The sequence below is a fragment of the Protomyctophum parallelum genome (genome assembly GCF_964188405.1).
Source record: "Protomyctophum parallelum genome assembly, chromosome: 20".
NCBI classification, from domain to species: Eukaryota; Metazoa; Chordata; class Actinopteri; order Myctophiformes; family Myctophidae; genus Protomyctophum; species Protomyctophum parallelum.
The window spans coordinates 19,272,763-19,287,412 of record NC_139718.1 but is presented as its reverse complement, the minus strand read 5'-3'; the positions used below and the strand labels follow the sequence as shown (position 1 = coordinate 19,287,412).

Below are 14,650 nucleotides of genomic sequence, written 5' to 3'. Positions count from 1 at the left end.
TGGTTCACCATCATTCTCCGGCAGATTTCTGGGAGGAGAGACGTGAAGATTATATGCAGTGGATTTTCCCTTCTCTTACTGGCCAGGTTTGAAGCGTTTCAGTGGTACGTCTTTCCTTTTTGCCTCCCCAATTCACACCAGGTGCTTATAGGACATTGAGCAAAGCCCAAACGAAGTGACAAGGTCACATAATCGCACGCACGCACCCCAATGTACATTGGCTATTTGAAAATAGCCAATCTACAAGGTCACAAGCACATTTCCTTCTGAACATAACACACTGTACATACTGTACATACAGACAGGCGCTTCCAACGTGGCATAAACAGTATTTTATTAGAGTGGATTAAACGGGGTCTGGACGGAGACTACAGCTGGATTAGTGCAGTTCGGTCGGTCGGTCGGTCGGTCGGTTGGTGCCTGTCGCAGTGTAAGAGCTTTTCTGTTTGGCACTGGGTGTAAGGAGTACAGCATGGGATGGAATCCCCCCAGGGAGACCGCCTGCAGGCAGCGTCTTTCCCCGGGAGCTGCCTCCAGGCGAGAGGAGGGCAGAGTGCCTCTTCATGTCAGCACAGAAATGTCACTTCCAACTCACGCGTGCGCGCGCACGCTCACCTGCACTCACACAAACACACGCAATCACAGTCGCACACACACACAGTCGCACACACACACTCACACACACACACCCTTGTGGCTGTGATTTGCATAGTTAAACCCTCGGTGTTGGTATAATTCCTCCAGACCATTTGTAACTCTGAGCATGTACAAAACGTAACCACATGGACCCGAAAGTGTCCATTTTAATACTCAGGAATGTACAGGGTACAGCACCTCACACACACACACACCCTTGTGGCTGTGATTTGCCCTTCCCGATATCCATAGTAAAATCCTCAGCTTTAATTCACCTATTTGCTTCTCTGAGCGTGCACGAATGTAACCAAATGGACCCCGTATGTTTTTACACCGATTTTACAGAGTACACTATGCGTCTTTGTGCGTGTGTGTGTGTGTCTGCATGTGCGTGCGTGTGTGCGCAACTGTGCGTGTGCTTGTGTTGGTACAGTAGCTCAGTGGAATCCTTCAGGCTTGCTTGACACAGCTGCAGGGCATGGAGGAAGGTGATTAGCTCATAGCTGCCAGCCATTCCAACTCAAATACGAGAGAGAGAGAGAGAGAGAGAGAGGAGAACTACAAACTACTCCAAACTAAGAGGAAGTGTAGCGCCCAGGATTACATTAGATAATTGACATTTTTTGTAGCTTTTTTTTGTAGCTTTAAAAGTAGAAACCTGATCCTCACTGCAGAAATATGCAGCAGGACGTTTGCTGCGGAGAGTGCCAGTTACACCTTAATTCCAGAACGCGGGAGGGACTACATAGATCAGTGGTTCTCAAAGTGGGGTCCGGGGACCCCCAGGGGTCCTTGAGGGGGTTCCAGGGGGTCCCCAGCTAAATGATATTTTTTAACCAAATGGACCCTTATGGGTCTGTAACTCTGAGATTGTACACCAAATGGGTTCCATTTGTACACTCTCAGAGTTAAATTAACATTGATTTTACAATATAAATTGAGGGTCCCAGAGATCGAAATGCCATTAAATGGGGGTTCTGTAGACTAATATGAAATGAAACGGGTTGAGAATCTCTGCTAGTGCCGTAAAAATCTGTTATGGGGGTCCCTGGCATTATCTCTTCAAATAGTGGGCTAATTAGTGTCAATATTGGGGTCCTTGACATGAAGTTTGGGGACCACTGACACAGATCTCTTGGCTGTTTTGCCGTGTGTCGTCTTTCACCCGTCAGCATCTTTGTCAGGGAGGCAGCCCTGTTGGCAGGTGACGGGCATGCCACACCTGGGCACACGCGTGAGCCCAGATGGAGGCCAGCACGGCGACAGCTTGCATGTCACCCCCTCGGGACTCCAGCGCCACCGAAGCGCCGGTGAGGCCATTGGAACGTCAGCTCCAGAGTAGCCTCGGAAACCCAGACGTTTAATTTCTGCACTGCTCTTTGTGTTTTATTACATCCATATCCATCCATATCTATCAGTATTTATCAATCAATCAATCAATCAATCATAGATCAATCATAATTGAATATCTTCTAGGTCAGGGGTCTTCAGCAGGGGATCTTTGTGTGATAGGGACTTAGATTTTTATATATCCATTAACAACTTGAACCCTAGAATCTTTGGGGTGAATATTAGTCAAAAATAGCCACTGACTGTACAAGCTCATATAGGGTTAGGGTATTTACGACGAAGAGGTTTGGTGTACAGGCGAAAAAAGAGCAGAACAAGTACAAGGTATATTGATGTTTTCTTTTTAGCGGTTAAATGTCTGAAATCACACATTTAACATGAATCCTGTGTGTGTGTGTGTGTGTGTGTGTGTGTGTGTGTGTGTGTGTGTGTGTGTGTGTGTGTGTGTGTGTGTGTGTGTGTGTGTGTGTGTGTGTGTGTGTGTGTGTGTGTGTGTGTGTGTGTGTGTGTGTGTGTGTGTGTGTGTGTGTGTGTGTGTGTGTGTGTGTGTGTGTGTGTGTGTGTGTGTGTGTGTGTGTGTGTGTGTGTGTGTGTGTGTGCGCAGTCCCTGCTTCATCTCTCTCTCAGCTAAGGGGTCTGAAAAAACTCTTAACTATGATTAGATCCAGTTGCCACCCAGGCCCAGCCGGCCGGCTCTTTGTGGAGGAGTTCCAGTTAACAATAATTATTGCTAATTGACTTAATGGCTGAACTCGTTCTGCATAACTGCTGCAGAGTCCTTTATTCCCCGTACCGACTGACAGAGAGAGAGAGATGGACGGATCGATCATTCTACCTATCTGTCTTTGTCTGTCTGTCTGCCTCAGATCTCTTCATCATCGTGTGTGCATGTGTTTATACGCTCGCTTCAGTGTCTTGTGTGCCTCGTGTCGTGTCCACAGTAGCCAACAGCTCATTAGCGCTATATGTAAATGAACTGGCAGAGGGCCAGAGGGTCACAACACAAATTGGAGAAAGAATAATGACACAATGGCTTGTCTTTGTTTGTGTGCGTGCGTGCGTGCGTGTGCGCCCACAGTGCATGTGTGTGACATTTTTGTGTGTGTTCACACCCCTGCCAAGATGCATACTTTAAGTCTAAAATGTGTGAGTGTTGTAGAATGTGTTTGTGTGACCGTATTGTTCGTGTGCCTTGGAGGATAAGGCTGTGTGTGTGTGTGTGTGTGTGTGTGTGTGTGTGTGTGTGTCTCAGACACAGAGAATGTGACAAATCAATCAAAATAAAATGACTTCTCTAGTAGTTCTGGAGGGAAAAAAAGTACTCACTTTTTTTTACTTAAAATGTATCAATACTGCAATGATTCTATCTGGTTTCAGTATATTATGATATATTTTCTCTATTATTAAGGTCAGTTTGCATTGGGGGCGGGGCAGGGGTCGCGAGACATGGCCAAAGCATTTGTTTCTTGAAGGACTGTCACTAGGTGCTCCACACTGAACCAGACTGCTGGGAAACTAAACATCCGGTCTTAATGTGACGTAGTGTTTTATTATTAAGTTGTTTAATGAAGGAGGTGACAGCTTTTGACTCATTTCCTCTTTAAAATGAAAAGTTATAACAAAAATAACAAAAAAACATTGCATGGATGCACCTGGGACGTATCCTCAGTGATGTATCCCAAGGTCATCAGGGGTTTCGGGTCTCTCGAACATCATACCCCTCACTCAGGTGACCCAACGGGGTGATCAAGTCCCGACTTACGTCCCAGTAGCTACCCTCGATCAGTCCCATATGGGAAAAACCAGGGCCACACAATCGGAACCAGATTCTGGCGCGTGGAAGGACTAGGCTCTGTGGGTTGGCTCCTGTCCGGGCCCCTCCTACGTCTCACCAGGTCCACTCCTGCTCTCACCAGGTCAGGCCCTGTGTGTTGCACCAGACTCCCAGCACCAGGCACTTCATTCAGGAGTGGTGGATTATAATGGCCCTCCTAAAGGCCTCACCAAGGGTTTTTTGGGCTTCGTCCTCACGGAGGACACAGGCTGGGGTGCTAACCCATACTGCTCACCCGGGAGACGTCTACATTCCGGCTGTCACCCGTCTCTCCGGTGGTCACCAGACTATACCTGGTTGTCACTTAGTCTATTCCTATGAGTCACTATAAATTGAATGATATTGTTTCTTCACCGCATGTCCTCTACTGTAGCATCCCTATTCTGGGGGCTCACAAACGTGTCGCAACATGGCGGTTTGTGAGCTTGTAGACCAGCTATTTTTGAAGAGAGGGAAAAACAGAGGGGGCCCTACTATAGACCCCTTGGGGACTGTGGTCAATGAATATGTTTTTTTTGGGGTAGATCATTCATGATTGAATAATGTTGTTTTTTACAACAGTATTATACCAAACATGCAGTTTACACAGAAATCTGTAGAATTTAAACCGATTCTAAATGTATTTTAATGTAAGTTATCAGGGGCTGCACTTTACGTGTCATATTAACGTGATGGATACCATGTACGCCATGCACAAACGCACAGAACACGCATGCAAAAAAAAAAAGCACACGCACACATACGAAGAGATTTGCAATCTGGCCCACACGACAAATACCCAATGCATGTCCATCATCCCGTTGCATGTTGATCATTTTTCCTTTTGCTTTCATCATCACTTTCATTTTCTGAGTTTGTTGTTGTTTCTGTTCATCTGTTTAATTTTTTGTCCATTCGTAAAAAGAAGCCATTATCTCTCCCCCCCCCCCCCCCCCCTCCCCTCCCCTCCCCCAGGCGAGAGACGAAGATGGCCTCGGTGTGAAATTACCCCAGCACATCAACTTTACACAGGACCCGCCCAGGGTTGTCTTCAAGACAAACAGCGATGTACTTGTAAGGACACTGACATAACCATTTAACACCAGCATCTAGAGCTTATAGTTTATTGTTTTGTAGGCTCTGTGCGGACAGCAGCCATGTCTGGAAAGAAAATAATTGGGCCTCTTCCTTTGCTTCCTTCACAGGTCTTACCATTTATACTAATGGGCACTATGCACACAGAATAACTCCTTCTACTTCCTAGTTCCTTCACAGGTGTTGCCGATGATGCTAATGAAGACTGTTCCATTCTGGTCAAACAGAGTCAGGAATCAGGATGCTCACTGCAAACACTCTGCTACACCAGTGGGTCTCAAAGTGTCTTTGAGTGGTTTCCAAATAAATGACCTACTAAATAAATGGTGTAACACTCAGAGTTATGGGGGTCCTTGAAATCAAAACGTTTGAGGACCACTGTACACTAAAGGGAACAGAGTCTTCATTAGTATCATCAGGTAACACCTGTGAAGGAAGTAGGGAAGTTATTCTGTATACATAGAGCCTATTGCATAATAATAATAATAATAAACTTTATTTATATAGCACCTTTCATACATAAATGTAGCTCAAAGTGCTTTATAGAGCAGAAAATAGACATGAGGTTAGATGCCGCCTTCGGCTCTGTGGCATCTGAATCTCAGCGCCATTTCACAGAAGGGGACGTTCGGCAGGCCAATCAGAGGCAATGCAAACGTTTGTTTTCTCATGCCAATAAAGCTCCTTTGAATTGAATTGATAAGTCCCGGAAAAGACACGCTGTGATTGGCCAGTAGTCACTTTGAGTGGCAAGGTGCCTTCCACACTTCCGCTTGACTTGATCTTACCAATGGGCTCTATGCACACACGCCATTTTGGAAAGAACTTGGGCCCCTTCCCTACCACTGATACTAATAATGAAGGCTCTGTTCCATTCTGGTCAAACAGAGTCAGGGTGCTGCACCTGTGCGTGTTGGCTCACTGGAAACACTCTGCCAGGCGCGTTGGACTGGGGGGGAAAGTGGGACACACTTACTAGGGCCCCAGGGTGTGGGGGGCCTTAAAAGCCTAGATTACACATAAAAAACACCCAAAACAATGTGTTTGGGGGGCCCACAGTAATTCCTTTTCCGAGGGCCCAGAATTTGGTGCTACACTCCTGCACTCTGCTACACCAGTGGGTCTCAAAGTGTCCTTGAGTGCAGCAAGAGTGAAATGGAAATAGCAGCCGAATGCTGCGTAATGGTCTGGGAATCTGGTGGAACTTAATTTCCATCTACCGCGCATGGAAGCCCAAGTGTGCTTACACCCTTATTCTGTGTGCATAGAGACCATTGTACTAATTGAGTCTCTGTTCCATTTAGCGTATTTCGAGGACCCCCGTAACTTTTCCCAAATGGACGCGTAAGGCCGGGTCCATTTGGTTTAATTTATTTTGTACACTCTAAGAGTTACACGCCATAAGGGGCGCCATTTGAAACCCCCTCAAGGAACCGTGAAGGAACCTGGGCCGGCATACTGAGACCCACTGGAATGTCTCTGCACTGTTTGACCAGGATGGAACGGAGCCTCAATTAGTATCATTGACAACACCTGTGAAAGAAGTAAGGAAGCGGCCCGATTTCTTTCCAACATGGCTGCTGTGCATAGAGCCTAATTGGTGGAACACATCTAACACCACTCTGCCCATGACTTATTTATGTGATCAGATCATTTGATTGATTGTTTTTCCATATTTATTTTATTTGATATGTTAGATTTGTTTTCATTTGTTTTCATCATGCCTTTTCTCATTCCTATTTTGCATCATATTCAATCATGTGTCGACTTGGGTCTTTTGGCTTTATCGGTTTCATAATCATTGGCCAATTTTCAACCACTCATGATGACTCATGATCCTGGGGTGCATGTGTGTTTTGTTTGTTATTGTTTTAATTATATTTCTCATGAGCTTTCTTTGAATTTGACATTGTTTGTGTGGCATATACGTACGTGCATAGATACATGCGCGAGTGCATTAATTTTATGATTTTATTTAAAATTAATTCTGTAGAGTATAGACTATTCTTCACAACAATAACAGAGCCAAATACTTTGCTGTTGTGTGCAGACGTTGTCCAAAAGCGTTACCTTTCAGGAGATGGATATAAGAACCTGTGTATGGATCCTACTGTATGTAGTTATCATTCAGTCACAAGCTTGTTGTGTTAATGCTTTTAATGTGTTCAATATTTATAAAAAACCCACAGATAGACCTATAACCGCTTGCACTTTCACAGCAGACCTTCAAGCTGCAACGTGTTGTAGAGCGGCTATAATTTGCTACTTTCGTGTCACGTTGTAGTATATGATGTAAGTAAGGCATTAATTTATGAAAATAAAAGAGAGAAAAAAAACGAAAAAGATACAAGGTTTCCAGCGGATATCTTAAAATCTGTGTGAATAACGAGGCCTAAACACTTGAGCGTGGATTACACGACATCTTACATCTGTGTGAATAAACGAAGCATAGTGGAGCGCAGGCCAAATGTGTCCCGAGTGGGAAATAAATGCACAGTAAACCTTATTGATCCCTGTGGATTACTGAATCATACACTCTAAACCTTATTGGGCCCCTGTGGATTACTGTGGGTAAATCGCACGCATCTAGCAGACAATTACAGGGTTGCCAAATTAGTCGTACAGCGGAACCCCACAGTCTAGGACACAGTACAGTATAGCCTGGGATCAATACATACCACTTTCGTTTTTTTTTATGACCTGGTCTGGAACCCACAAAACATAAACACATCGCTTGTACAGTATATCTGTTCTTTTTTTTCTTCCTTTATTTACCCAGGGTAGTAGCTGAGCACACGTGCTCATTTTAAGAAACGCCCTGCACATAGAAACACACAGACAAGACACACACATTAAAACCTGGGAGCTGACCAGTACAACCACAGTCTCTTATACTGTTGGCCACTAAGCAGCTCCACTGGAGCAGTTGGGGGTTCAGTGCCTTGCTCAAGGGTACTTCAGCTGTGTTTTCTAAGACTAGTAAGTCTTAGAGAACTGGACTTGAGTCACAAGCACAACTGTACTTTTCTTCCGTCTACACCTAAATGTCTTTGCCAAAAACAAAACAAAAAAAACAATCTGCTACAAGCTCACAATGTCAGACTACTGTACGCAACGCATTGTGAGCTTGTAGATCTGCTCTTTTTGGCTAATGTATATGGACACTGGTTGCTGTGCTTTAGTGCAGGCCGGGGTCCCCAAAATGTGGTGCGTGCACCTCTTGTGGTGCGCAAACACCCTCTAGGGGGTGCGTGACATGGGGGGTGCGTCAGCTAGGTCAAGAGGTAACAGGGGGTGCACGGCCAAAGATCTTTGGGGAACGCTGCTTTATTGTATATCATTTATGTGAATGAATGAACAAACAAACAAACTTAATTATATTTAAATTTTTGTGTCATGCCACCATTTTGGCCCACCTCATATCATGAGCAGATCCTTCTCGTCGGTATTACAGCCTGCCATATACATAACATACCAGATGTACATGCAGTTCATGTACAGTATTATATACGTGACCCTTTTGCATGTTACACAGTCCTCCTCCTTCTTGACCAGGCAGCTGGCCTTTTCCAAGAAATTAAGAAATGGTCCTATTGTAAAAGAAGTTTCTCTGAGTCATCGATCATCATGTTTTTTTTAGGAGTCCGCCTGATAAGAGTCATAGAATGAGCAATACATTAGAGAAAATGCATTTAAATTTCGAACTTCTTTGAGGTCACACAAGGATGTGTGTTCAAATCCAACCCAAGGCTCCTTGCTCTCTCTCTCTCCGTCTCTCTCTGTCTCTCTCTCTCTCTCTCTCTCTCTCTCTTATTTATAAAGAATAATGCGGAAATGCCTAAAGAAATATCTAAAAATAATAATAATTGGGCCCAGCAGAAGAAGTTGTATCGTGTGTAGTATATTTGGCTGTCAGGCAGAAACCTTGTATCTCCACATTTCTATTAAGAAGAAGAACAAATTGTAAGTGAATGCCCTACTTTGTCGTACTACACAAAACTGTATTGTAGATCTGCCATCTTAAAATGTTCTTTAAGTGAAAGTGGTCAAGTGTGTGTTTTATAGATATTGAACCAATGAAAAATATACCAACAAGAGCTTTTGACTAAATGATAACTCCATTGGAACACCTATCCTGAAAAAGTAACCGTTTCAGCAGTGTTAATTTTGTTGACTAAGAGTAAAAGATTAAGGTTTTAAGTAAATAGTACTATAAAGACTAAATATTGGGTTATTCAAAAGTCTTAGTCTTAATGCAATGTTACTTTTGCCAGAATAGATTTAGTCACTGAATTGTGTGTTATTCAATAGACTAATAAGATATTATATATTATAAGACTAAATCAATAATTTCTGACGAAATCAACACAGCGTTTCAGAGATATGAGGTTTCCACCTGACCTCATGAATTAAAATGACATCATGATCCTGTTAGTGCCATGATCCCCCCCCCCCCCCCCATTTAAGAACCGAGTATTAATATCGTGCATGGTGTATAGCTTTGAGCAAAGGTTAATGATGACAAACTAAAATTGTGACATTTCCAAGCACCACTGTTTTGCTAACTGTATCAATATCATAATAATGGCAAGGAGAAGCACAGTAGTTGCACTTTTCATCCAGTTTTTTTGTCACTAGCTGTTAGCAGCCCCTGTTTAAAAAAAAAGAAACCGCATCATGCCTATACCGAAAATAAAGCATGCAAGACTGTCCTCTTAGTGAACTTTACACAGCTTAGAACGTTCTCCTTCCTTTCCCAGTGGCTGGCGTCCCAGAAATTTAATCCTGGCTATAACATGGTGGATTAAAGCCCAATTGTTTTATACACTTTGTCGTACAGCGCGGATGCTCGCCTGAAAATGACTGATTTTACAGGCAGCAGTGGTTCTCAAACTTTCTCATGACAAGACACCCCCAAATTGATATGTACAGTATTTGGCCGTGGACCTCCATCAAAAAATAAAATAAAAGGAAGCAAAGATTTTAGTTAGAAATGTTCACTTAAAAAAATAATAGATATATAGGCCTATGATGTATTATGTATTCAAAGATTTGCACAAATGTTCACGACTTGAGCATTGAGCAACCATTGAGTAGCCATTGAATGGCCAGTTTTGAAAAGCCAAAATTTAACAGCCAAACTATATTACAATGATTGTGACACTATATTAACTTATTTCCCCTATGGACCCCTGGGGTCCACGGACCCCACTTTGAGAACCAACTATTTACATGCTCACACAACGCCTCGCAAACACAACGCTTTGTGAGCTCGTAGATTGGCTGTTTGACATACTGTACAATTCCTATAGCGCTTTTCTTCGTACACAAAGTCGCTTTATGAAACGGAACAAATAAAATAAACAACTCTATTAAGAGTAAACTTAGTTAAAAGGCTAAAAACTAAGCAAAGAACAACATAAAAACATAAAATAAAGCCAGAAACGGGGGTTAGAGTTAGGCGGGGAATGCAAGTCTGAAGATGTGGGTTTTTCTGAGGGAGGCTTTGAACAGGACACGGTCACCTCAGGTCCTCCGTTTGTATAGCCTACCCTCTGCAGTCTGCAGGCACTCCCCCCAAAAAGCATCTTCCTCCTCTACAACCTGTTGGAATGTCTACCACCTCTTCATCCTCAGCGCTCCGAACGAAAAAACCATTAACCCCAGTGTGGCAGCGTAATAAGCTCCTTTCAGCCCTCTCTCTCTCTATAAAACACCACAGGGGGTCTTCTGGGCATTCTCTCGCCGGCAAACGGTGACCTAGTTTCCCCTGCTGTGTGTGTGTGTGTGTATGTGTGTGTGTATTGTGCCGTTACTTCGCTAGCATGCAAGGTACTTGTAGACAGTAAGTGGAGCGGTGCCATCTCTGTATGGTTCGGGAAGTGAGGCGAGAGAGAGAGAGAGTGGCAAGTGGCAGCGCGTCACGCCAGAAACAGCAGATGTACATGCTCGTCGTGAGCTTGTAGATCTGCTATTTCTAGTGTGCAGTGTTTCTTTTTGGGCGCCCATACTGCGCGCGCGTGCGAAGATGTTTTCTTTTTTCGTGTTTTCATCATCTTTTTTGAAGGGACAGACAGTAGGCTGACAGGAAACGGGAGAGAGATGGGGGAAGACATGCAGTAAAGGCTGTGTCGGGCTCGGGAGTCGAACCCGCGGCACACTGTGACTGGATTACCAGTCGGTGGTGGTGGCTCAGGGGTAGAGTGTCTGGATGGTAACCGTAAGGTTGCCAGTTCGAACCCGGGCTCCCCCAGAGTTACTGTCGAAGTGTCCTTGAGCAAGACACTGAACCCCTAATTGCTCCCGATGTGCTAGTTGGTGCCTTGCATGGTTTCCGCTGCCATCGGTGTATGAATGTGTGTGTGAATGGGTGAATGTAATGCACAATCTCTGTAAAGCGCCTTGGATAAAGGCGCTATATAAATGCACCATTTACCAGTCGGGTGCCCAGACAGTTTCGCCACCGCCTGGGCCAACTTTTGAACCTAAATTTAACAAAATCAACGGCCAATGAAGGTACCCAGTACTGCGCTGTCGAATTTCCTCAAAGGGCCCTTAAGAGCCAAGGGCGCCTGGGCCACAGGCCCCTAAGAGCCACGGGCCCCTAAGAGCCAAGGGCCCCTAAGAGCCAAGGGCCCCTGGGCCACGGGCCCCTAAGAGCCAAAGGCCCCTGGGCCACGGGCCCCTAAGAGCCAAAGGCCCCTGGGCCATGGGCCCCTAAGACCCAAAGGCCCCTGGGCCATGGGCCCCTAAGAGCCAAGGGCCCCTGGGCCACGGACCCCTAAGAGCCAAAGGCCCCTGGGCCATGGGCCCCTAAGACCCAAAGGCCCCTGGGCCATGGGCCCCTAAGACCCAAAGGCCCCTGGGCCATGGGCCCCTAAGAGCCAAAGGCCCCTGGGCCACGGACCCCTAAGAGCCAAGGGCCCCTAAGAGCCAAGGGCCCCTGGGCCATGGGCCCCTAAGAGCCAAGGGCCCCTAAGAGCCAAGGGCCCCTAAGACCCAAAGGCCCCTGGGCCATGGGCCCCTAAGAGCCAAAGGCCCCTGGGCCACGGGCCCCTAAGAGCCAAGGGCCCCTAAGAGCCAAGGGCCCCTGGGCCACGGGCCCCTAAGAGCCAAGGGCCCCTAAGAGCCAAGGGCCCCTGGGCCACAGGCCCAATGGCTAATTTGACCCTTCCCGGGTTTGATTCCCAGGCCCGTGTTTTCTTTTTGTCACATTTTTGTCACTCCCAAACTCTCTCCCCCATGTTAACTGTGTCTCCTCACTAATAAAGGCAGATAAATCCCCCTATATAAATAAATAACAACACCTGAACCCAGCATGCCTATGCCGGTGGGAACATTTGCCCAAAATAGCGGATTTACAAGTTTGAGCTCATTGGCTATTTTTGGCTAATTAGTATTTGGTGCAGACGGAAGAAAGCAGACAAAGTGCAGTGAGTTGTAACTCAACCTCTGCGACCAGAGCGCGGCGTAAGCACTTCATGTCACTGCGGAAGATGATTGCACTCGCATAGGAGGCTCCGTAATTGTTGTGAAGGCGAACGGTTTAAAACCACACCACTGGGCTGCTGGTTCGTTGGCCGCTATGGAAATAAATGACCGTAATTAAATTCAACTGCAAACATCTGTGTGCGGGGAGACACAGAAAGAGAGCGGGAAAGAGACAGAGAGAGAGAGAGAGGGAGAGAAGCATAACTCCATTAGGGTAATGCACAGTGAAATTTTCACTCGCAGAGCAGAAAGTCGTTAAGTGCTCTCCATCTGTCTTCCCAAAGACGAGGGAAAAAAATTCTGGACATTTATTATTTAAAATACCCTGGGCCCAACAACCATCATCAAACTCAACTCTCGCTCCAGAGCACGTTTTTGGGGGACTTTTTACTCGTTGAATTGTCCACTGCTTAACGTTTAAACTGTTCGTCACCTGTGTGCTTCTCCGATCCCCCACTGCAGTCTCTTGTCCTGATTACTTCCTTTATTTGTTTATTTTACTTTTTTTTTGTTCTGCAATGAGCTGCAGCTGTATCGTCACGTGGTGTATTCCAAACATTCTGCGCTTTTTAGACAGACAAATGATTCATTTTCTCACAACGGGCATTTTTTCTAGATCATTGGTCCTTGGTCCCAAATATCGAAAATGTATCATTTAGATATATTTTTTCTTACTTAAATCTTCTCTTCTGGGGGTCTCTGGCACAAAACATTTTCAGATGGCGGTCCTCCTCAGCCAAATACATATTTGGCTGGGGGGGGGTCCTTGACTTGAAAAGGTTTGAGAACCACTGCTCTGGATTGTCTGAATGCTCCGACAGTGGAGGTTGATTCCACTCAGGAGACAGTGAAACCACTTTTTTCGTTTCTCGTAAATGAACACCCTACTTGATCGTACTATTACAGCGCCACACAAAAGCAACAACAATAGCAGATCCGCAAGCTGGAAACGCGAGTGGTAGATCTGCTACTTTTGCTGTTTTTTCTTTTTGAATCGTGAAAAGTAACAGTTTCCACCCGACAGAGACCATTTACTTTAGCATACTGTACTTTATCTTTTGGTTTCCTGACTTTCACTCCACTACGTCAAATATTGTACTTTTGACTCCACTACATTTCGAGAAGGGGGGGGGGGGGGACTACATTATTATGAATTAACCACTTTCTGATGTTTTTACCATTGAGCTAATAGAGCCTGCCTGCTAGCTCAGGGGATAAATGTCATCTTGACCATCAATTCGTGCCAGATCCTGTGTCTGTCTAGGTGAAATCTGACCTTTGACCCGATCCAAACATCTCAATAGCAGAGCAGGTTTGGACAAAATTAAGTTTTATTCGTTTTAAGCAAAGCAAGTGCCCCACTACTTTAACTCGAGTACACATTTGACATTTGTCCAGGAGGAGTATATTTTCACTCAGGGGCTTTGGTCCGCCAGTCTGCGACCGCGAGTGTCCGCAAACAGGCACAGAGGGATGCCATTAGAATATACTGTCCGTTGCCAAATAAACCCGCAAAACCAATAAACCTGCATGCAGCAGGATGCTTAAAGAGTTTATCCCCCCACCCCCCTTCCGGTTGCATCCCTCAACTTATTAACATTCAGCAGGGGGGATTAAGGGTCCGCGTGATGGATGGATGTCGTTGAGGAGCCTGACAACTGATTAATGCCTTAATTATCTGCAGCGAGGACCTGACACTCCTCCAAGTGCTGACAGAGTGAGCTGTGTGTGGCCCGACGAGTACGGCGTGCTGTTCGGGTCTCGCCCACCGCTATCAGCTCCAGCAGGGTCACATTCGTTCCCTCTCTCCCTCCCTCCCCGAAGGGAAAAAAGATTTTTATTTTTTTCGTCCCCGAGGAGAGGATGTGTGATGTGTGTGTGTGTGAGAGTCTGGTGAAACAGGAACGTGCTATAGGGGGCTCTGAGGGTGACTGAAAAGAAAAAAACGAAAGATTAAACATGCATATACACTTCTTTTAAACACGAAGAGGACCTTTCACTCTACTGTACAATGGTCAAATCTTAACTCTACCACTTAAACCCTATATCGTCACTGTCGGGTGGAAACGAAAATTACATACAAACAATGAAACTTGGAGAATGCACTCCAGAATACACCGGTTTCTGCCCAACAGCGACCATATATATTCTTTGACCGGGGTCCTCCAGTGAGTGGTCTATACTTTGGTCCCCTTTTTTTGAGGGCTCCTATATACAGGTTTAATGTTTGTTTTTAGAACGCCATTGACAATGAAGGGAAAATGT

At 45.3% G+C, this 14,650-nt stretch overlaps 1 protein-coding gene across 1 annotated transcript in view; it reads left to right on the top strand.

Annotated features, from left to right (window-relative positions):
* sobpa (sine oculis binding protein homolog a) overlaps positions 1 to 14,650 on the top strand; it is a 60,941-nt gene that overhangs the window by 39,378 nt on the left and 6,913 nt on the right. The window contains exon 5 of the mRNA XM_083791530.1: positions 4,775 to 4,873. Coding sequence (XP_083647656.1) covers positions 4,775 to 4,873 — 99 coding nt within the window. The remainder of the gene's footprint in view (positions 1 to 4,774; positions 4,874 to 14,650) is intronic.